General features: G+C 40.7%; 2 protein-coding genes across 3 annotated transcripts; one reads left to right on the top strand and one right to left on the bottom strand.

Moving 5' to 3' along the window:
• The first annotated feature begins 220 nt into the window (after positions 1-220).
• Positions 221-5,516, top strand: LOC139387292 (serum paraoxonase/arylesterase 2-like). 2 transcript variants are annotated; one of them, XM_071133408.1, is made up of 9 exons: positions 221-339; positions 643-713; positions 1,128-1,183; positions 1,511-1,676; positions 2,768-2,897; positions 3,037-3,237; positions 3,458-3,539; positions 3,681-3,809; positions 4,909-5,516. In XM_071133408.1, the coding sequence occupies exons 1-9, from the start codon at positions 266-268 to the stop codon at positions 5,068-5,070; spliced, it is 1,071 nt and encodes a 356-aa protein (XP_070989509.1). In that variant the 5' UTR covers positions 221-265; the 3' UTR covers positions 5,071-5,516. The 2 variants fall into 2 exon arrangements, with proteins under 2 accessions (XP_070989509.1, XP_070989515.1); XM_071133414.1 differs by having other exon boundaries at positions 225-339; positions 3,458-3,527.
• Positions 5,517-6,323: 807 nt separating this feature from the next.
• LOC139387282 (potassium channel subfamily K member 5-like) lies at positions 6,324-11,092 on the bottom strand. The gene is made up of 5 exons (XM_071133397.1): positions 10,872-11,092; positions 8,440-8,551; positions 8,123-8,289; positions 7,492-7,660; positions 6,324-7,282 (listed from the first exon to the last, which is right to left on the bottom strand). The coding sequence occupies exons 1-5, from the start codon at positions 11,055-11,057 to the stop codon at positions 6,561-6,563; spliced, it is 1,356 nt and encodes a 451-aa protein (XP_070989498.1). The 5' UTR covers positions 11,058-11,092; the 3' UTR covers positions 6,324-6,560.
• Between the last annotated feature and the right edge of the window lie 11,621 nt (positions 11,093-22,713).

Below are 22,713 nucleotides of genomic sequence, written 5' to 3'. Positions count from 1 at the left end.
CTAATTTGGCGTGCAAGTCTCAACTGTTGTTTAGTTGTCAACTCATTTGTCTGAAAAGCAGCAAACAAGTGATGTGGACAATATCATCATCATGAACCCGGGGATCACAGTTTTAGGACTGCAGATTTGACCTCCCTCTAGGAATTGCTAAACTACAGCGCGCCCCATGGTTCAACTGTGCAATTACACTCTGCCTGTACACAACACACCCACCTTTTGCACACGGATTTCATAACCTTTGACCAAGGGAAAGAGTTTGTCTGCCATGAAGTGGGTGCTTGTTACCATCTGCATTGCTGCATTGGCAGCTCTTTTGGGGCAAAGACTTCTTAAATTGAGGTAGGCTGCATGGTTGCTGAACATTTTAACATTATAGGGCATGTGTATCTTCTTTGGAATGTCTTCTTCGGAATCATGCTACATTTTCCTGATCAGAGTTTACAATATTGACCTGATTGGCATTGTCAACAGAGGCCTCAGACATTAAAAGTGATATTTGAAAAATAGGCTTTTAGCAAAATTGAAGTGAACTACTTTAGGTGAATTGAGCAGTGGTGTGAGAGTGTCAAAAGCTGAAATTAGAATGATCTGTGTTGCTCTTGCTTTCACACCAAAGTAATATTAACCGGGTTCTATTTGCAGTGAAATAGCCCTTGCCAACAGAGAAGTGCCTGTAAAACGCCTCCCCAACTGTCACCTATTAAAGAATATAGGTATGTCTGAACCAGTCCATTAAATTGTAATCATATTGACATTATAACAGTTCATGCTTTAATTAATACATATAGTATAGTTCTTCTATGTTTCACATCGGTGTGAGATAGATACCAATGTAATGTTGAAATAGCCTGTTCTACTTTGAGCCTGTTCCAGTTATTCCAGTAGGCTCAAAATAATGAGTCTTCTCAGTATGTGTGATGAGATCAGGCTGTATAACCGCTAGTTGGGCAAGTGTCAGGGCTGAAGTCCATTAGACTAATAGTCCAAGTATCAACGTGTCCCAGCATGCTTTGTTTGGTGTCATGATGATGATGTTATGTTTAATGAAGGCCTTTGGCCTATGGGATAAAAATAATACATTGATATAGGCTATTGCTAATGGTTTGTGGACAATCCTATATGTACAGAATATGGAGCAGAGGACTTCACCATACTTCGAGATGGACTGGCCATCATAAGCACCGTAAGTACAATCCATTGTCATGATGCGATCCTTCATGACAAGCATATTCTGGTAAGGCACACTGAATAATTAAAATATTGTCCTCAATTCATAATATTGCCTGTTGAACATACCTCCCTCACACTGATGATAAAATAACTATTTTTACAGAATAAAACAGCTGTTTTTAATAATACAATACATACAACCTAATGTATCCCAAACGGTACCCTATTCCCTACATAGTGCACTAATTTAGTCAAAAGTAGTGCACTATATAGGGAATAGGGTGACATTTAGGACTTTTGAGGACCCTGTCACTCATGTCAAATCAATACCCCCACCCAGGGCTTGAAATATCCTGGAATGCCCTCCTTCTCTGATGACCCAGGGAAGATCTATACCCTGGACCTGTTGGACCCCAGACTGATCCCTGTGGAGCTGACAATCAAAGGAGACCTGGACCGGAACTCCTTCAACCCCCATGGAATCAGTGTCTACATTGACGAGACAGGTAAAGTATGGGAGATTTAGCTCTCACATATGAAATGAGTTTGTTTCAAAAACATCGGACATGTGGTAACTTCACAAAGTGGACCAGTGAGCTTTGTGTAATCACCCACCCAAACAATAAAATCCACAGCGTATATAGAGACACACTTTGACTGTGAATCTCTCTGCCAGACACTTTCCCTCATCAAGACCGGCTAGACCGTAATGGCCAGCTGTTTGATTCAACAACATACAAAAATGGAAATTACACAAGATATGTTTATAATATATTTTATTAATAAAATATAAGTACAATATACAGTACCAGTCAAAAGTTTGGACACACCTGCTCATTCAAGGGTTTTTCTGTTTTTTAAAAACTATTTTCTACATTGTAGAGTAATAGCGAAGACATCACAACTATGAAATAAAACATATGGAATCATGAGGTAACCAAAAAAGTGTTAAAAATATCTAAATATATTTTAGATTCTTCAAATTAGCCACCCTTTGCCTTGATGACACACTTTGCACACTTTGGCATAAAGAAAAACCCTTGAATGAGTAGGTGTGTCCAAATATTTGACTGGTACTGTATAGCAAAACAGTGCAGTATACAGTAAAACAATACAGTATACAGTAAAACAATACAGTATACAGTAAAACAATACAGTATACAGTACAACAATACAGTATACAGTACAACAATACAGTATACAGTAAAGCAATACAGTATACAGTAAAACAATACAGTATACAGTACAACAATACAGTATACAGTAAAACAATACAGTATACAGTAAAACAGTACACAGTAAAACAGTACAGTATAAAACATGTGTCAGCAATTATTCTAGTTACTCAAGTCAGAAATCGCAGGAAATTCCTCCATTCCAGACCAGATTATCCCAAATTGGAACACTCTTCAGACCATTGCCTATGGAATTATGAACACTAGTGTGTGTGTGTGTGTGTGTGTGTGTGTGTGTGTGTGTGTGTGTGTGTGTGTGTGTGTGTGTGTGTGTCTTCCCTGTCAATCAATAGAGAGCCTTAGACACCAGAGGAGACAGTAGAGACGATATTTCTCACTGCTGAACTCCCATCTCCTTCCAGATAAAACCATCTATCTGTTTGTTGTCAATCACCCTCAACATTACACGAGCCAGGTAGAGATCTTTCTATTTGTCGAGGAGGACAACACCATTGTGCACCTGAAAACTATAAAGCATGATCTCCTTCATAGGTAGGTGTGAGATGTTTACATTTACATGATGTGGATGAACCACATTGGCTATGTACTGTACAGTATGACCAGTGAGAGTTCCACAGTGGTGTGTTTCTGCTTGGCTAACTCTGTATGTTTTTGCCCTTTACTCTCTCAGTGTGAATGACATTGTGGCTGTGGGAGTGGAGAGCTTCTATGCCACCAACGATCACTCCTATCCCAGTGCAGTGCTACACATGCTGGCTGTGTTCCTGGGTCTACCCTGGGCTGACGTGGTTTACTACAGCCCTGGAGGAGTGAAGGCAGTGGGCGATGGCTTCCTATCTGCTAACGGCATCAACATGTCACCCGACAAAAGGTGCCTTCTTTGTTTCCACAATTGTAGTAAAGTCTACACAATTGAGAATCCAACAGTTTAAAATGTACAAATCGGTTGTGCTCTTTGGAAGTGTGTTATGCAGTAAAACAATAAATGTGTTCTTCCCCCCACAGGTATCTATACGTGTCTGTTATGCAGGTATCTATACGTGTCTGCTACACAGGTATCTATACGTGTCTGCTATTTCTTCCCCCCACAGGTATCTATACGTGTCTGCTATTTTGGACCATGAGATTGCTGTTTTTGAGATAAAGAAAAACAAAGACTTGGTACATGTCAAGGTAAAACTTTTTCACTACATCAAATATGAACGCAAACTTCTTTACGGGCATAATATTATATTTAGTATTGTTTCTAGAGATGGTCCAACCGCTGTAATACAATCAGCCATCACATTCCTAATGATGTCTGTCTCCAACCAGTCTGTAGCCGTTGGGTCTCTCTGTGACAACATCGAGGTGGACCATGTAACAGGTGACCTATGGCTGGGTTGTCACCCTAATGGAGCAAAGGTAGCAGTATATGACCCTGAGGATCTACCTGGATCTGAGGTTAGTACGTCATTTACCATGTCCTCTCTAGTTCTATTATATTATAGGAATAAATTCACTCTGATCTCAGTTCCAAATGGCACCCTATTCCCTATAGCAGTAGTTCCCACACTTTTTATAGTCCCATACCCCTTCAAACATTCAACCTCCAGCTGCGTACCCCCCCTCTAGCACGAGGGTCAGCACACTCTCAAATGTTGTTTTTTTGCCACCATTGTAAGCCTGCCACCCACACACTATACGATACATTTATTAAACATAAGAATGAGTGTGAGTTGTTGTCACAACACGGCTCATGGGACGTGACAAAGAGCTCTTATAGGACCAGGGCACAAATAATAATATAATAATAGTCAATAATTTTGCTTTTTATTTAACCATCTTAGATATTAAACCTTATTTGTTAATTGAAAATTGTGCATAACTCAGCACAGGTTAATGAGAAAGGTGTGCTTGAAAGGATGCACTTAACTCTGCAATGTTGGGTTGTATTGGAGAGAGTCTCAGTCTTAAATCATTTTCCACAAACAGTCTGTGTCTTTATTTAGTTTTCATGCTAGAGAGGGCCGAGAATCCACTCTCAGGTATGTGGTTGCAAAGGGCATCAGTGTTTTAACAGCATGATTTGCCAAGGCAGGATATTCTGAGCGCAGCCCTATCCAGAAATCTGGCAGTGGCTTCTGATTAAATTCAATTTTCACAGAACCGCTTGTTACAATGTTTATGAGTCTCTCTTGTTCAGATATCAGTAAGTGGACTGGAGGCAGGGCATGTAAGTGGACTGGAGGCAGGGCATGTAAGTGGACTGGAGGCAGGGCATGTAAGTGGACTGGAGGCAGGGCATGTAAGGGATAACCAATCCAGTTGTTTGTGTCATCCGTTTCGGGAAAGTATCAGCGTAATTTCACACCCAACTCACTCAGGTGCTTCGCTATATCACATCACCAGTTTGGGAATACCTGCCCTATAGAGTATACTCCCTATGGGCCTTGGCCAAAAGTAGTGTAGTGTACTGTATAGGGAATAGGCTGCCATTTGGGACACAGCCCCATGTACCAAAAGCTTTAATTGCTTTTCTTTATCATAATTTGTTTTATAGGTCATTAGGATTCAGGACATCCACTATGAGAAGCCAGTGGTGACCCAGGTCTATGCTGATGATGGCAGTGTGCTCATAGGATCCTCTGTAGCAGCTCCCTATGAAGGAAAGCTTCTCATAGGAACAGTCTACCACAAAGCCCTGGTCTGTGATCTGAAGTAGCCAATGATTCCTTCCAGACATCTGATTTCCAAAGTCTGTGTGTGTATATATAGATGCAGTAATGACACTCAAACTGTATTGTTCTCAAAGTCTGTGTGTGTGTATATATAGGTGCAGTAATGACACTCAAACTGTATTGTTCTCAAAGTCTGTGCTGTTTCTGTATAGTACATCTTGTCTGGTGTAATATGATTGAAAAGTATAAATATTCCACATGGTTGCCACAATATAACACTGCAATTGCTGTGATGCATGGCATGTGTAATTATGTTAAATGATAAGAGGCCGTCTGCGCTCTTTTAAGTTCCTTAGTACTCAATAGTGTCTGTTCCAGGTGAGTAGGAGTCAAAATAAGAATACTGGAAAAGATGAGAGACCTGCACACTGTCGAAAATGGTGGACTATTTGTATTGATTAAACCGTTATATTTCATTATTTTACTTTGACATATTGTTGATCATCGATCTTTGGGGGAATGTTTTTCGGGGGGGGGGGGTAATGACAAAGCAAAAAATACAAAATGATTCTATATCTTATATCTCCTTTTTCAAGTCCACTACCACTACATCTACTCATATAAAAAACATGGAAATTGCATAGAAACTCATGTAAACTTTATTTCTGAAGGCAGTTTGTAACAATAGACAAACTACATTGCTTTCAGTTTCTCATTTTAGAGTCAGGTAAATCACACTGGCAACTCTAAGGAGTCCATTGTTTGCTATATTTTCCTTCTTTTACTTTTCCCACAGACCAAAATGTGTGTTTAACATCAAGATAAAGATAACAGAGAAGACAGGAAGTTGTCCAGACTGTGTTCATGATCTTAGGTCTTGATAATCTTGGGTCATACATTTCACTGATCACGATGTTAAGGAAAACCGTTTGTTTCCACTCCTCACCACAGGGGAATGTGACCAATCCTAACTCTGCCATAGTCTCTGGTTGTCCCAGGACCTTCTTATGATGCTTCTACATCATTCAGTTCAGATGGATAAAAAGGTGTGATGGGATGATAAATTAAAAGGTGTGATGGGGGTGATAAATTAAAAGGTGTGATGGGGGTGATAAATTAAAAGGTGTGATGGGGTGATAAATTAAAAGGTGTGATGGGGTGATAAATAAAAAGGTGTGATGGGGTGATATTAAAAGGTGTGATGGGGTGATATTAAAAGGTGTGATGGGGTGATAAATAAAAAGGTGTGATGGGGTGATAAATGTGATGGGGTGATATTAAGGTGTGATGTGGTGATATTAAAAGGTGTGATGGGGTGATAAATAAAAAGGTGTGATGGGGTGATAAATAAAAAGGTGTGATGGGTACAATAAATAAAAAGTTGTGATGATCCGCGGACCCATCACAGACCCATCATACCTTTTATTTATCTGAATTCACAAGTTTTATGCACCAACCAAACTTCTAGGAGAGAGCGATAGTCCCCTTTTGATTACATCATTCAGTTCTCCATGAAGAGGATGGATCCAAGGCTTCAGCCTTTCTCATCATTCTCCTCTCCCGAATCCCCCTCCACTACCTTTGATACAGTAAACCTATTCTCTCCACCATCTTGATTCTGAACATTCTCCTCTTTGTTGATGTTAGGACCTAGATCGGCGGGGTTTAGGTTCTCTTTTGAGTTGGACACATAAACAGCCTTCGCTCTAGTGTCCCTATCCAGACAGTTCTCCTCAAACACAGGGTCTTTCATAAAGACAGGGTCATCCTCGATAAGCCTCTGCCCCTCCTCTCCCATCCCAAAGCTGCTTAGTAACATATTGTGACTGATGCTGAGGTGGCGCCTCAGGCGGCGTGGGGAATGCTCCAGGGTTTGGATATTCGTCCCCAGGATGTCACTACAGCTCTTTGAACGACTCAACTCCTTGAATTCCATCTTCGGCTTCGGCTTCGCGGCAGCGCCAATCTGCCTGATGGCGGTGCTGTAGTCCTCATGCTTCTCAGACAGGAAGTTGAAGATGTCGACGGCGGTGGGGAGGCGGCGAGGGCTGTGGATGTCGTCCTTCTCGAGCTGCCATCGATGGTCCAGGTGGTCCATCCTGTGTCTCTGCCTTCTCTTCTTCAGGACCTTGTGAGCCGACACCACCATGTGGACGTTCCAGCTGAAGAAAAGAGACAGCCAGGCCAGACCCATGTATATCCACACCTCTGCAAACACCCGGTACAGCCTTGGGTAGTCTATGTTTGGATTGATACCTGTGGAGTCAAAAAGACAACATAGTTTAATTAAGTATATGTCACCCTTTCTTCAGCTTGGACAAAGCAGGATTGCACCAGGCAATGAATCCAACTCCAAATAACTTTATGATCCTCTAATGTGAATTAGGTGATATAATGATCTCTTAAATATAAACTAATATTTTCTGAGGAATGCCATCTACTTCATGAAAAGCCTATGTAACTACCTGCGACGTAGTCCCCGAAGCCGACAGTGGTGAGGGTGATGAAGGAGAAGTAGAAGCCCTCCAGGTACGACCATCCCTCCAGGGACATGAACACAAACGGGGGGATCACCAGGTGTACCAGCAGACCCCACAGGAGGAAGATGGCCGTGCAGATCAACTGGACCTTTTTCTGCAGACGGCACACGGGGAGAATCAATCAATCATTCAAATGTATTTAAAGAACTTTGTGACAACTGCTGATGTAAAAAGGGCTTTACAGTGAGCCGGCCTAGACCCCAGAGAGCAACCAAAGCAGCAGCTAAAGCACAGTGAGAAGAACAAGCAACGGCATGTGACACAAGTGACAATGTTAGACCAATCCCTTTGATTTGACCATGTCAATTGTCATTTTTGAGTGTTCCACCAGATCTGGTGACAAGGCTAACATGTCTTGTAGGCTAACACTTTTCCATTAGTTGGACCATACGGGATTCAGTCATTAGTACGCAGCTACAGTGGCTAAACGTGGCTGACCATTGGCTAATCCGCTGTTAATAAATGCTTAAGTCATGTATTGCACCTCCCCAAAAGTCGTTGATAGAAATCCATATCAGTACATTAGACGTGCTGAGAGACTCCCAGTGAGTCTTACCACACTAAGGCCTTTGAGTACCAGGACCTGTCCCAGGCGCTTGGCTCTGTCTCCGAAGAACGAGCCCAGCTCACTAATCCAGGTGAGGCAGAGAGGGATCCCACACAGGCCATACAGGATGCAGAATATACGGCCGCCAGCCGTCTTTGGGGCAACATTACCATAACCTGCAAATCACAAACGTATAGGCTTTCAGACGGGGGTGGCAGCTTCATTTCTGCTACGGTTAGACATTGGGTAACTGAGTTAGCAGCTGTTATCGGAGAGAGATAAACATGTTTCAATGTTTCCAGTGTTGTATTCAAGATATTGCCCACCTATGGTAGTGACAATAGTGGCAGCAAAGACAACTGAATTGGTCCAGTCCCAGTTGTTGTAGGTATTCTCTCCAGTGATGGTCACACCTTGTCCAGCAGCGTCTGACACCACCTAGGGAACAGAGTGGGTTATCACACTGTACAAACAGAGCTGATTGGGGTTATCTTAAACGTTAACGGGTTTCATTGGGATTCATTTCAGGAGTCTTCACACTCTAGGTAAACACAGAGTTACTTTGGGAATCTAAATCCACTGAGATTGAGCAAATAAAAATATAATATGTTCCCACTTTGATTTGTTTGAAAAATATATTTTAGTCATTACACACAAACAATAGACCCCTGTTATATATTTCCAGAACCTTCAAATAGAAGGACACAACCGTAATGAAGGGACTGACAACGCCCTCTGTAGTCTCGTAAACACGACCCTAGACAGCAGTGGCATTGAAACATTGGAGGCAACCCGGATATCTAGAGAGACAACGCCCTCTGAAAATATGCTGCCCCTTGGCTATTCCACGGTAGCAGAGTGGCACTGAGACTCTGATTTGACACTATAAAATGTATGTCAAATGAAAACCAATGATTGCAAAGTTAAACAAAACATACAACTCTGCACAAGGACTACTTTTAACAATTTCCACTGAAAACATATTGGCTTGAAGAACAGTGCAGACGCAAAGTTTGGCAACATAATGACTGTGCAATCTTCTGACGTCATTCTGTTACCAACGTTGCATCTGCACTGTTATCGGAGCAAAGAAAATGGCAAACCAGTTCTTCTGAACTGTCCCAACATGCTGACTTGGCTCCTTCGTTAAAGAGCACAGAGATGATGAAAACGCATGTAGGCTCATCAGTGATGTGTTCTGTTCTATAATGTGTTCTATAATTGAAACTTGATTTATAAGCGTAGAAGTACTCCAAGCTTTTACTGCAACAGTGAAAATAATATATTCATAATACCATATAAAAATACAAATATGCTTAAATATTATCAATAACACAGCCATATCAGTACTGCCAAGGACTGAAATGTCCTAACTTGACAAGCTTTGTTTAGATTAAATCATTTCAGATGATCTACAATGTTATTTTTTCATGTAAAATTACCCACAAAGCATTTGACATCAGGCGATGCCTTTTGGACGTCTTTTTCTGATCCTCCATATTTTTGGGGTATTTTTTTGGAGCCCCGATTTCAATGTCCACGAACGTGGATTTTTGGTCCCGTCCGGATCAAATCTGAACCAATCATAGTTGTCCAGACCGGCCTATATTTGGCCCAAACACAGACATGGATCTGGTCCACACAGACCAGATGTGTATTTTATCATTAGAACAATACCCAGCTAGTGTTTGTTTTTCCATGTATATTTTGGACATTCAGCAGATGCTCTTATCCAGAGTGACTTACAGTCAGTGTATTCAACTAAGGTTGAAGCATTTCGCTACACTCGCATTAACATCTGCTAACCATGTGTATGTGACAAATAAAATTTGATTTGATTTGATTTGAGGTAGATAAACAACAACATATCACAGTCATAGCAAGAAAAAAATATTCTGTAAACGTTACTCAGAATGTTATTGTAGTGGTCAGTTTGTTCATTCTGTATGCTGGCCTACTTTGATCATCATTGCTGCCAGTTTTAAAGGATTTGAAAAAGCTAACATTACTGCATGTGATAGATGGGAGCAATAATACATATTTGGTTTCTTACTTAATAGAACATGTATAGCATTTAATTTTTTGCCATAGAATCAATGTCTGAAAAATACATATTTTCAATGTCTGAAAAATACATATTTTTTCCATTCATTCAGCCTCTAAAACGGACCTGATTTCAACGTCCAGAAAATAAGTATTTTTGACATCCATATAACACTTATTTTCGAGGTCCCAGAGGTCTAAGCTTTCATTCAGCACCTGAAATGCCCTGGGTAGGTTTATTATCCAGGGACAACGTCCATGGGACTAAATAGTTGTCGAACAGTAGGCCTAAAACATAGTGGCAATTCTACGGTAACAGAGGGATTCTGAGACTCGGATTTTTTCACTTTAAAATAAACAAAAAACAATGATTGCAAAGAAGTTCAACAAACCACACAACTCCATGCACAAGAACTACTTTTAACAACTTTCACTGAAATGTTTACAATACATTTGCTTGAAGAACAAAGGTGCATAGAGTTGTACGGTTTGTTTAACTTTGCAATTATTGTTTTTTGTTTGACATACATTTTGAAGTGAAAAATCCGACTTTCAGCAATAGCTGTTACACCTTGGAATCGCCCATAGTGTAAAATACAGTTTTAGAGACATAATAAAGTTCCAATGCTGACCAAGCTAACAACACAGTAATGATAATCATTAAAACGCCGATTGGGAATATAATACATGTATTCTAAATTGAATCCCTACATACCCCCAAAATATAGTTCAGATCTTCTTTAGTCAAGCACGGATATGTTTTAAGAATGTTTTCCTTTTGACGGGAATATTCGGATTTGGCCAGTTTCCAATTGGGTTCTTCAAGTATTTGAAATATTGCTGCCCCGATCGATAGGTAAAAAATGATACCTGACGTTAATACAGGACCCTTATCAGACATTGCCGATCACTTAAAGATAATCCTCATTATAAAACTCGCATCAGAATTGTTGCCCAAAACAAAAAATAGGACGCGTGTTGCATTCAAACTTCTCTTCCTGGTTCCTGTGCTGGGTAATTACAAACGTGGGAGACTTGGATTGTGATAATACAACGGAGGAGGACAAATTCAACCCAGTCCACATACAAGACATCGTTTCAGGTGTGCGCCATTGTTTACCCTATAGTATCATTTTCAAAGAGACAGAAAAACGTTTATGTGCCTTTCTGATTTCCACAACCTAGCTATATGGGTTTAAAGCTGGAATCCGTAGCTGTGAAACTGCCACGTTAGCCTAGCTGCTTCAAACAACGAACACTGTTTTCCCCCCTCGGACATCATTGCAGTGCGATATAACAGCAGATTATGTACTTCTCAAAATTCATAATCAAAGCAAAATCAATAAGAAACGCGACCAGTGGCACTGTTCACTGTAAACTGATCTCAGATGTAATGCTGTGTGGGTTAAAGGTCTCAAATTAAATATCTTTATTGAGTTTTGACTGATTGAAAGTCTGTGGCTGGGGATGTGTTTATGGAAAACAGCCACATAGACGTCTACCTTTACGAAAAAAGATTGCAGTATAACTGGTGTATGCTGCAAATACCGCGTCCAAAATAACACCGTTTTTTTACTGCAGTAATTTTGCAGTGTATTTGCAGTTCAACGTCAGTACACTGGTTATTCTGCAATTACTGCGTCCAAAATACCACAGTTGACTGCAGTTACTGCACTTTTACGGCTGTTTCAAAACTGAACTCTTTTTTGTAAGGGTATAATTGGTTCAGATTTGGTCTGGTCCATTTGCCCCCAACACAGATGTCTATGTTTTGTTTGGACAGCACAGTACAGTAGAGAACTATACAGTAACCGACTGTACATTACATAAAAAAAGTAGAGTACAGTACAATACAGTATAGTTCAGTACATTATAATGTACTGAATTGTATCCTACTTTACTCTAATGTACTCTACTAATTAAATTACTGTACTCTACTGAATCAAACTCTACTGTACTGTACTGTATTATCCTGTGCTCTACTGTACTGAACTGTGCCATACTGTGCTGTACAAATTTGTGAAGCATAGCCTAGACGTCTATGATTCGTTCAAATTTGGTCCGGCCCGGAGCAACCACATTTGTACTTGTTTGGGGGCCGAAGCTCATTAGTATAATCTCCAGTTTGCAAGTATTTGTTTTTTACATTTCCATTTTGGTCATTCAGCAGATGCTCTTATTCAGAGCGACATACAGTCAGTGCATTCAACTACGGTAGATAAATAACAAATCACAGTCATAGCAAGACAAAAAATATGACTGAGAATATTACTGAGAATGTTATTGTAGTTGATGTGGTCTGATGGTTTATTCTGTGGGTTGGACTACTTTGAACATCATTGCTGCCAGTTTGGAAAGCTAACATAAGTGCATGTTTACAGATGGGAGCAATAATATATATTCTATGTTGCAATCTTCGCTTGGCTCCTCTTTCCTATATTAAATGGATTTCAAATGTATTATTGTGATATTACGTTTACTTCATTGAGAATGTATGTACAGTTTAAATTTGGTCAATGATGTCTTTTCACCTTTCATTCAGAACTGAAAATGGACCTGATTTCAACATCCGGAAAATATGTATTTTGAGCTTTCATTTAGAACCTAAAATGAACTTAACTTCAACGTCAGGAAAATACGTATTTACAGCGTCATTTTGCATACTGGGCATGTATAATGTTATTAACCTATATGTAGGCTACATTATTGACATATAATAACATTATATGTGGGCTATAATAACATAATAGCCTACATTATTGCCTTTCATAAAATACAGATACACACACACATTTACTTGCAGGCATTGCCTACACACAAGTGCACAATAGAAGCACTAATAGAGTTGGCCAGCTTGTAGTCCCAAAAAACAGAAATTAGTTACCTCTGGTTCGTTCAGCTATGAAGGGAAAGGAATCGGGAAAGAATGGGGTTTTGGGAAAAACGCCAAAAATAAGGTTTGAGGCTAACACAGACTCAGAAGATCTTATACATTTTGTTTTATGAGATATCAGTCAGTTAACGTGACTATGAATTATGAAGCCTTTATGTGCTTGTTTTGATTACATAAATGCTTCAAAATTCACAAAAGATGATGTTAGCTGAGATTATCTCATAGAACAAAAAGTATAAGATCTCCTAAACTTGTGTTTACCACAGACATTATTTTTGGCGTTTATCCAACCCCCCCAAACATGAATTTCCACATAGGTTTGGGCCAACGAGACATTGTGGAGTTAGTGCCTACAAAAAGACACCATGTACTATTGCTCTCTATAGAGTACCACAGTATGAGTCATAATACCCATAACAAACAGGGAAATGGTTCCAATTGTTTTTCTACCAGTCATTTTCCCCATAAGGGATTTTAGAAACACTTCAAATAAGGCATGTGTTTTGTGTAGGCTTACCCTGGTGTGATGTTTTGATAACAGTGTAAATATCTCTATGACAAAGAGTTACTTTTATCAATATATTTGCCTGTATTTATCCCCCCCCCCCCCCCCCCCCCCCCAAAAAAAAAAAAGAAATGTTAATTAGCTGCTAATGTGGCTATCATAAAGAACTCCAAATCCCATGATGATCTGGACGAGCATGCCGAATCGAGGCAAAGGTTCAAAAAAAAATCTCTGGATTAACTATCTAATGTTAGCTAAATGTAGTAATTCATAAATTGGCTAAATCTCTTTAAATTGACAACTCTGTGAACTGTCTTTTGCAAGTTTGAAATTGACACAATACCTGTTAGCAAAGATGTCAGCTACAGTTGGATGATGTGCAGGAGCTTGCAGGGATTTGTAGTCTTGCATGATGACTAATTTTATGCTAATTAGCACTTTGGAATCTGAGTGTAAATAAAGCCGAATATATTGATAAAAGTCACCTTGTCTGAAAAAGATTTACATGGTTATCAAAACATCACGCCAGGGTAAGCCTGACTTGCCTAGTTAAATAACGGTTAAATAAGATGTTTAAAAGCCTACACGTAACACAGGCCTTATTTTTAGTGTTTCTAAAATCCCCTATAGTAAAAATGAATGGTTGAAAAATTATTGGAACCATTTCCTGGGCACCCGAAACGTGGATGTCGATTATGGCAGCCCCCCGCACCTCTCTGATTCAGAGGGGTTGGGTTAAATGCAGAAGACACTTTTCAGTTGAATGCATTCAGTTGAACAACTGACTAGGTATCCCCCTTTCCCTGTTTGACCGCTAGGTTTTTGTGGGTATTATGACACCTCCACTGTGGGGCTCAACATTCTCAACATTACAATTTTACTCACTCTGGAGTCAATGGGAGGGACCGCCCCATTCACCATTATCGTGTTGAGCAGGGGAGAATCGCCCTTGTGTTGGGTAGATTAGCTTCTAAACTGACCAGCCCTTTTGGAGCTCACACACACACAATCACACACACAGAGATAAGAGCAACCGTCATGACACACACACATTTTCTCACTGTACTGAAAAACAAGTGAGAGAGGTGTATCTTCTCTAATGAGGGCTTTTGAAAAGGTCACTCACTGTATGACATCTTTCCTGTTAGTCAAAAAAAAAAATCATGTAGCCTATACCGGAAACCTCTGAAAACTCATATTAGAAAATGTATATCTTATTTTATGAAACTATAACAGTTATCAACAGTTGATAATATATGCGCATATATATTTATGCATATTACTAGTAGTATATTTCTAAACGATAGCATTCTCAAAGAGTTGTGGAAAATAAGAATGAGGCCTTAATCTTACTCAGATAATTCATAGAGAAAACAAGAAGGTTTAGGACAAAAGCAGATGAGGGGGAAATAATGCATTATTATGGCCAGGTGGGGAAAATAGAGCATTCATATGGTCAGGTGTGGAAAAGAGAGCATTAATGTGGTCAGGTAGGGAAAAGAGAGCATTAATATGGCCAGGTGGGGAAAATAGAGCATTAATATGGTCAGGTGGGGAAAAGAGAGCATTAATATGGTCAGGTGGGGAAAAGAGAGCATTCATGTGGTCAGGTGGGGAAAAGAGAGCATTCATATGGTCAGGTGGGGAAAAGAGAGCATTAATATGGTCAGGTGGGGAAAAGAGAGCATTAATGTGGTCAGGTAGGGAAAATAGAGCATTAATATGGTCAGGTGGGGAAAAGAGAGCATTCATGTGGTCAGGTGGGGAAAAGAGAGCATTAATATGGTCAGGTGGGGAAAAGAGAGCATTAATATGGTCATGTGGGGAAAAGAGAGCATTAATGTGGTCAGGTGGGGAAAAGAGAGCATTAATATGGTCAGGTGGGGAAAAGAGAGCATTAATGTGGTCAGGTGGGGAAAAGAGAGCATTAATATGGGTCAGGTGGGGAAAAGAGAGCATTAATATGGTCAGGTGGGGAAAAGAGAGCATTAATGTGGTCAGGTAGGGAAAAGAGAGCATTAATATGGTCATGTGGGGAAAAGAGAGCATTAATGTGGTCAGGTGGGGAAAAGAGAGCATTAATATGGTCAGGTGGGGAAAAGAGAGCATTAATGTGGTCAGGTGGGGAAAAGAGAGCATTAATATGGTCAGGTGGGGAAAAGAGAGCATTAATGTGGTCAGGTGGGGAAAAGAGAGCATTAATATGGTCAGGTAGGGAAAAGAGAGAATGTCTGTGGTCAGGTGGGGAAAAGAGAGCATTCATGTGGTCAGGTGGGGAAAAGAGAGCATTTCTGTGGTCAGGTGGGGAAAAGAGAGCATTAATGTGGTCAGGTGGGGAAAAGAGAGCATTCATGTGGTCAGGTGGGGAAAATAGAGCATTCATGTGGTCAGGTGGGGAAAAGAGAGCCTTTCTGTGGTCAGGTGGGGAAAAGAGAGCATTAATGTGGTCAGGTGGGGAAAAGAGAGCATTAATGTGGTCAGGTGGGGAAAAGAGAGCATTAATGTGGTCAGGTGGGGAAAAGAGAGCCTTTCTGTGGTCAGGTGGGGAAAAGAGAGCATTCATGTGGTCAGGTGGGGAAAAGAGAGCATTAATATGGTCAGGTGGGGAAAAGAGAGCATTAATGTGGTCAGGTGGGGAAAAGAGAGCCTTTCTGTGGTCAGGTGGGGAAAAGAGAGCATTCATGTGGTCAGGTGGGGAAAAGAGAGCATTAATATGGTCAGGTGGGGAAAAGAGAGCATTAATGTGGTCAGGTGGGGAGAGCCTTAATGTGGTCAGGTGGGGAAAATAGAGCATTCAAATAGAGCATTAATGTGGTCAGGTGGGGAAAAGAGAGCCTTAATGTGGTCAGGTGGGGAAAATAGAGCATTAATGTGGTCAGGTGGGGAAAAGAGAGCATTAATGTGGTCAGGTGGGGAAAATAGAGCATTCATGTGGTCAGGTGGGGAAAAGAGAGCATTCATGTGGTCAGGTGGGGAAAAGAGAGCCTTTCTGTGGTCAGGTGGGGAAAAGAGAGCATTCATGTGGTCAGGTGGGGAAAAGAGAGCATTAATATGGTCAGGTGGGGAAAAGAGAGCATTAATGTGGTCAGGTGGGGAAAAGAGAGCCTTTCTGTGGTCAGGTGGGAAAAGGAGAGCATTCATGTGGTCAGGTGGGGAAAAGAGAGCATTAATATGGTCAGGTGGGGAAAAGAGAGCATTAATGTGGTCAGGTGGGGAAAATAGAGCATTAATGTGGTCAGGTGGGGAAAAGAGAGCCTTTCTGTGGTCAGGTGGGGAAAAGAGAGCATTTCTGTGGTCAGGTAGGGAAAAGAGAGCATTAATATGGTCAGGTAGAGAAAAGAGAGCATTAATGTGGTCAGGTGGGGAAAAGAGAGCATTAATGTGGTCAGGTGGGGAAAATAGAGCATTAATGTGGTCAGGTGGGGAAAATAGAGCATTTCTGTGGTCAGGTGGGTAAAATAGAGCATTAATGTGGTCAGGTGGGGAAAAGAGAGCATTAATGTGGTCAGGTGGGGAAAAGAGAGCATTTCTGTGGTCAGGTGGGGAAAAGAGAGCATTAATGTGGTCACTCAGGTCAGATTAAATACCATATACTATGGTGCTGAGCCAGGCAGATAGGTTATGTCATTGTGTTATTTTTGTACCAAGAGAATGTGCCAGGAATGGCCACTGGGACTTAGTAGTAATATTGGGACAGATGCTCAGACAGCACAGCTGTTTAAATGAAATGTCCCTAAAGCTGCTTGAACTGTGCTTAGTGCTCACTGCTTTACCCAGAGACAGGGCTTTCAAATGCATACCTCTTTGAGGGCTTTCAAATGCATACATCTTTGAGGGCTTTCAAATGCATACATCTTTGAGGGCTTTCAAATGCATACATCTTTGAGGAGGAGTGCATCTGACTGTCATACATTTTTCATCATATTAATTGTGAATGAAAAAAGTGTAAAATTTTATTTTAGATGAATACACTAGCCTTATTACGAAGGTTATTAAAATATACGAGGGTAGCGGAATCCAGGATAGTTTGAAGTCAAAAAGTATTGTCTCCTTGACATGTAGATTCGTGCAAGTGTGTTATACCCCGTATACACAGCGGGATTAAAACTGAAGATCCCACAACAGAGAGAGAGAGAAATCACGCTGGCACAAGGCCCAGTTGAACAAAGGGTTCTTTGACCACACATTCAAAACCTGTTACGCACTCCACTGCATAAACCTGATGGCACGGTGGTCAGGTAAATAGTATCCCAGCATTGACAAGAAAAGCTACCTGCTCCAATGCTCCCATCCAGCAACATTAGGTTACCATCTATTTTATTTACCCCGCAAGTAGAGCGCATATCATCTAGTATCGCTCAAGGTTTGGTTTCTATTGGAGTGAGCACCTGACCTAGTCCACAGGGGTATCCCCACCCACCCTCAGCTGCCTGCGACCAGCAGAGACGTGCTTCGTCATTGCAAGACGCGTCACTGGAATACTCGGATCAATATGCTGTAACTTCTGAAGTCGTCGGGAAACACTTGAATTATGATGGCGGAATAATACCAGGAAGAAAACAGGAAGAAACGTCTCACCTCTCAGGTAAATAAAAACGAGAGTGCCATGTTAGGGAAACATCGAAAGTCTAATATAATCTAATATGGAAGGCAAAAATCGGTTTATTTTTTTTGCGCAGCCGTCAATTCAGTTCGCTTGAAGTTCAAATTGCGCCGTGTTTGTGGGAATGGGGGGGTGAGACTATGTCAAACACCAGAGGGATATTGCAGTTTATTTTCTAAATGTAAGTAAGGAAATGAAAAATATATGGACATTAAACGTATAAATGATCGAATGCTATTCCCATCCAAAGAATGGTGGACTGCTGTTCTGGGATTTTTATTCATTGTTTGGACTGATCTTGTTTGATATCTGGCCCATAGACCCGTACAGAGACAACAAGAATGTTAACAATTGGTGTAATTATCGGTGTCCAAACGTGTCATTGGTGGACTACAATTGGGATGGTGTCTGACTACTCAGCCGTTTAGTCAAAATATTTCGCTTTTCTTCACAAACAGCGTTGCAATTGATCCAAATTTAGCCCTAGACGTTGTGTTATTTCAATAATAACTATTACATTTATCAGACTTGCCTCCCTTTGAGATCCGAATTTTGCTTTACTAGCCTATTTCTACATTGATGTTGAACAGGTGTTTCTGAGCCTACCACAGAAAGCCTTTGCGCTTGGCCTTGTCAAGACAGTCCACTTGCTTATATCTGGAATACCTCCGTTTAATACAATAATACCTGTTATTATTGTTATTTAATATTTTGCTGATTTGTATTAGGCTATTTGATTTTTAAAAATATATATAATATAGGCCTCTTTGGTGTGTGTGTATTTTTTTTACCCTACCCAGAGTCCAGTACCCACCGAGCAGAGGAGCCATAGACTTTATTTCTTGACAGTTTTACAATTTAATTAAACATTTAAAGCTGAAATGTCTTAAGTCAATAACTATTCAACCCCTTTGTTATGGTAAGCCGAAATGCGTTCAGGAGTAAAAATTAGCTTAGCGTGGATTTTAGCTTACACTAATAGTGTTTAACATGATTTCGAATGACTCATCTCTGTACCCCACGCATACAATTATCTGTAAGGTCCCTCAGTCGAGCAGTGAATTTCAAACACAAATTCAACCACAAAGACCCGGGAGGTTTTCCAATGCTTTGCAAAGAAGGGCACCTATTGGTGGATGGGTAAAAAATAAAACTGACATGAATGTCTGTTTGAACATGGTCAATTTATTAATTTCACTTTGGATGTTGTATCAAAACACAGAGTCACTACAAAGATACAGGCGTCCTTCCTAACTCAGTTGCCAGAGAGGAAGGAAACTGCTCAGGGATTTCACCGTGAGGCCAATGGTGACGTTAAAACAGTTTAATGGCTATGATAGGAGGAAACTGAGGATGGATCTACAACATTGTAGTTACTCCACCGTTCTAACCTAATTGACAGAGTGTAAAGAAAGAAGCATGTACAGAATAAGAATATTCCAAAACATGCATCCCGTTTGCAACAAGGCACTAAAGTAGTACTGCAAAGAAATGTGGCAAAGCAATTCACTTTTCTCTCCTGAATACAAAGTGTTATGTTTGGGGCAAATCCAATACAACACATAACTGAGTGTCACTCCATATTTTCAAGCATAGTGGTGGCTTCATCATGTTATGGGTATGCTTGTAATCGTTAAAGACTGTGTAGTTTTTCAGGATAAAAAAATGAACTAAATGGAGAAAATTCCTAGAGGAGAGATTAATACACCTTTCAGCAGGACAATAACCTAAAACACAAGGCCAAATTTACACTGAAGTGGCTTAAGAAGACAGTGAATGTTCCTGAGTGGCTGAGTTACAGTATTGACTTAAATCTGCTTGAAAACCTATGGCAAGACCTGGAAATGGTTGTCTAGCAATGATCAACAACCAATTTGACAGAGCTTGAAGAATTTTGAAAAGAATAATGGGCAAATGTTGCACAATCCAGGTGTGGAAAGCTCTTAGAGACTTATCCAGAAAGACTGTAATCGTTTGTTGTAATGATTGTTGTAATCATTACCAAAGGTGATTCGAACATGTATTGACTCAGGGGGCGAATACTTATCAAATCAAGATATATTAGTGTTTTATTTTTCATTAATTTGTTACAAATGTCAGAATTTGTCTTCCACTTTGACATTACAGAGTATTTTGTTTAGATCGTCGACAAAAAAAATGACAATTAAATACATTTTAAGGTCGTCATTGCAAAATAAGATTTTGTTCTTAACTGACTTGCCTAGTTAAATAGAGGTTAAAAAGAAGAATCCCACTTTGTAACACAACAAAATGTGAAAAGTACAGGGGTGTGAATACTTTCTGAAGGCACTGACGTTTCACAGAGAAAAGCTGACCAATACAACTATGCAATGCAAGATGGCCAGTTTTGTAATATTAAATGTATTTCATACATAAAATTGTGAACATTTGTGAAATAGAATTCATCGGGAAAGAAATGCCGAATATGTCCCAAATTGCACCTTATTCCCTAAATAGTTCCTACTTTTGACCAGGGCCCATAGCTCTGGTAGTGCACAGGGAATAGGGAGCTATAATATATATTTCAACCCTTCCTGATTTATTTTACTGATGCTATTCCTTTCTCTCACTCGTCTGGACTGGATCCCTGTACCTCGTCCTGTCTGGGATGTCTCCCGTGTTTCCATGCTGATGTTTGGTGAGTATCCAATTCTATTTTCAGTGCTGCTAAAAGCTGCTCTTTAGAATCATTGGAGTAGGCTGTTTCATGTGTTTATTTAACATCATGTGCTAAAGGTTTTACTTGAGCTACATATGTAGGATCTTAATTTGAGCCAGTTTGCTACAACTGATCTGATGTGTGAGTATGTCTTCTGGCATGCCTGTGCTTTGGTGCTGCTCACCCAGGCTGAATTAGGGAGTGGTGGCATCACATCTGGCTGAGACCTTCTGGCGTCTTTATCTCTCCCAAACACTTGCCGTCCCAACATGCATTGCGGCATCGTGGCGTAATGGAAAAAGTGTTCCCTTCTATGGGTTTCCCCTATGACTCTCAACTGGTGCTGTTAGCACACAACGTGCCAGAATTTTGGTCTTTATCTAATGTGGATTTCATCTAAATAACGGTGTTCTAGAGTAGTAATAACTATCACATATAACTGACCAGAACATAACCTGCAATGGAGCATTTTTGCTGGAGAAGGCCAACACCACTTTCAAAGACAACCCTGTCAGGAATACTCTTGGGGGAAGCTTTCTGTATGTGGTTGAGCCAAGAACTGTCGTTGTCTCTTTAGCCACCAGGTGGAAGCACAAACTCAGGGATGATTCTACTGGCACAGATACAGGAGGATGAACACTGAATACAGCAAGAACATGAAGAGATATAAACACAAAGGCTGTGGTGCACATAGCTTCATAATGCCTATAAAGTGGATCAAGCTGTTTCATAATAGATGGAGCAATGCCTTGACACAGGCCCGTGTCTTTGACTGTTGTTGAATCTGAGAGTGTGCATCATCACCAAGGTTTTAGAAACCCTCTGATCTCAGTGATGCAGACAGGGCAGACGTTCTCATTGGCGTGGCTATTTTCAGTCATCTCACTTGTCTGTATTAAATGTTTAGCTCTGTAAGAAAACCTCGGGTGCGTTCAGTGGGTGTGAACCGGGAGAAAACTTACTGAAACAGAGCAGATACTACCTGAGCTTGTTCAATAACAATTTATTTTATTTTTCCCCCTTTCAAATGTTTTTCTCTCATTGGTTCCTACTGAACATGATGACCTTAATGTTGTGCAACTAGACTAGCACGTCTCCCTGAAGCATCCAAACTGGGCATGAGCGGGGAGGGGCAACACAGCTACTGCTCCTATAGTATGCTATCTACTGGGAGAATACTGCAGAAACATGGAACATTCCTGCTTCATAAATACTTGATACCATAATGGTGCACTATGAATATTAATGTGCGGTTAGCCTACCATCCATCCATGCCCTTAGTGCTTTCTAGAGCTTAGATCTCCAACCACAAACTAAGTCTCCTAAAGCATGCTACAGACAGTACTATATGTGCCGACTGGCATTGTTTTATTAATACCAGATGTTCACAGCCGCAAATATTGTTTTACGTATTATAGATATATTGTGTGATGCAAAACAAGGTGTTAGATGTCTCTAACCATGATGCAGTAGGCAACAGAACAGAGGAAGGAAGGCAACGGGAGGGGGGGGAGGGGTATAGGGGCCGTTATGTAATCCGTGATGGAGCCAAAGAGAGGGATGAAGACGAGAGATATAAACACACTCCATGTCCCCAACTAAAGGTGTGTGTGTGTGTGTGTGTGTGTGTGTGTGTGGTGATGACTTTCTTAGAGTGAGTGGATTTGTGTCTTGGTTGTCTGTGTCTGTCAGAGTCTCTGGGGAGGGTGCATCTGTGAGTAGTGCCCTCCCCTCTCCTCATCTCTCTGGGGTCCAGCCCAGCACCTGCTCCCTGCATTAGGGAGAGGGGAAGGGAGGGGTTTCTAGGCAACTGGGGGGTGGAGGGAGGGGTGTGTGTAGTAAAACACACCTATCTGTCTGTCTACATTCCTTCTGC

Source organism: Oncorhynchus clarkii, chromosome 3 (assembly GCF_045791955.1).
Source record: "Oncorhynchus clarkii lewisi isolate Uvic-CL-2024 chromosome 3, UVic_Ocla_1.0, whole genome shotgun sequence".
Classification (NCBI taxonomy): domain Eukaryota; kingdom Metazoa; phylum Chordata; class Actinopteri; order Salmoniformes; family Salmonidae; genus Oncorhynchus; species Oncorhynchus clarkii.
This window is presented reverse-complemented; position numbering and strand designations above follow the sequence as displayed.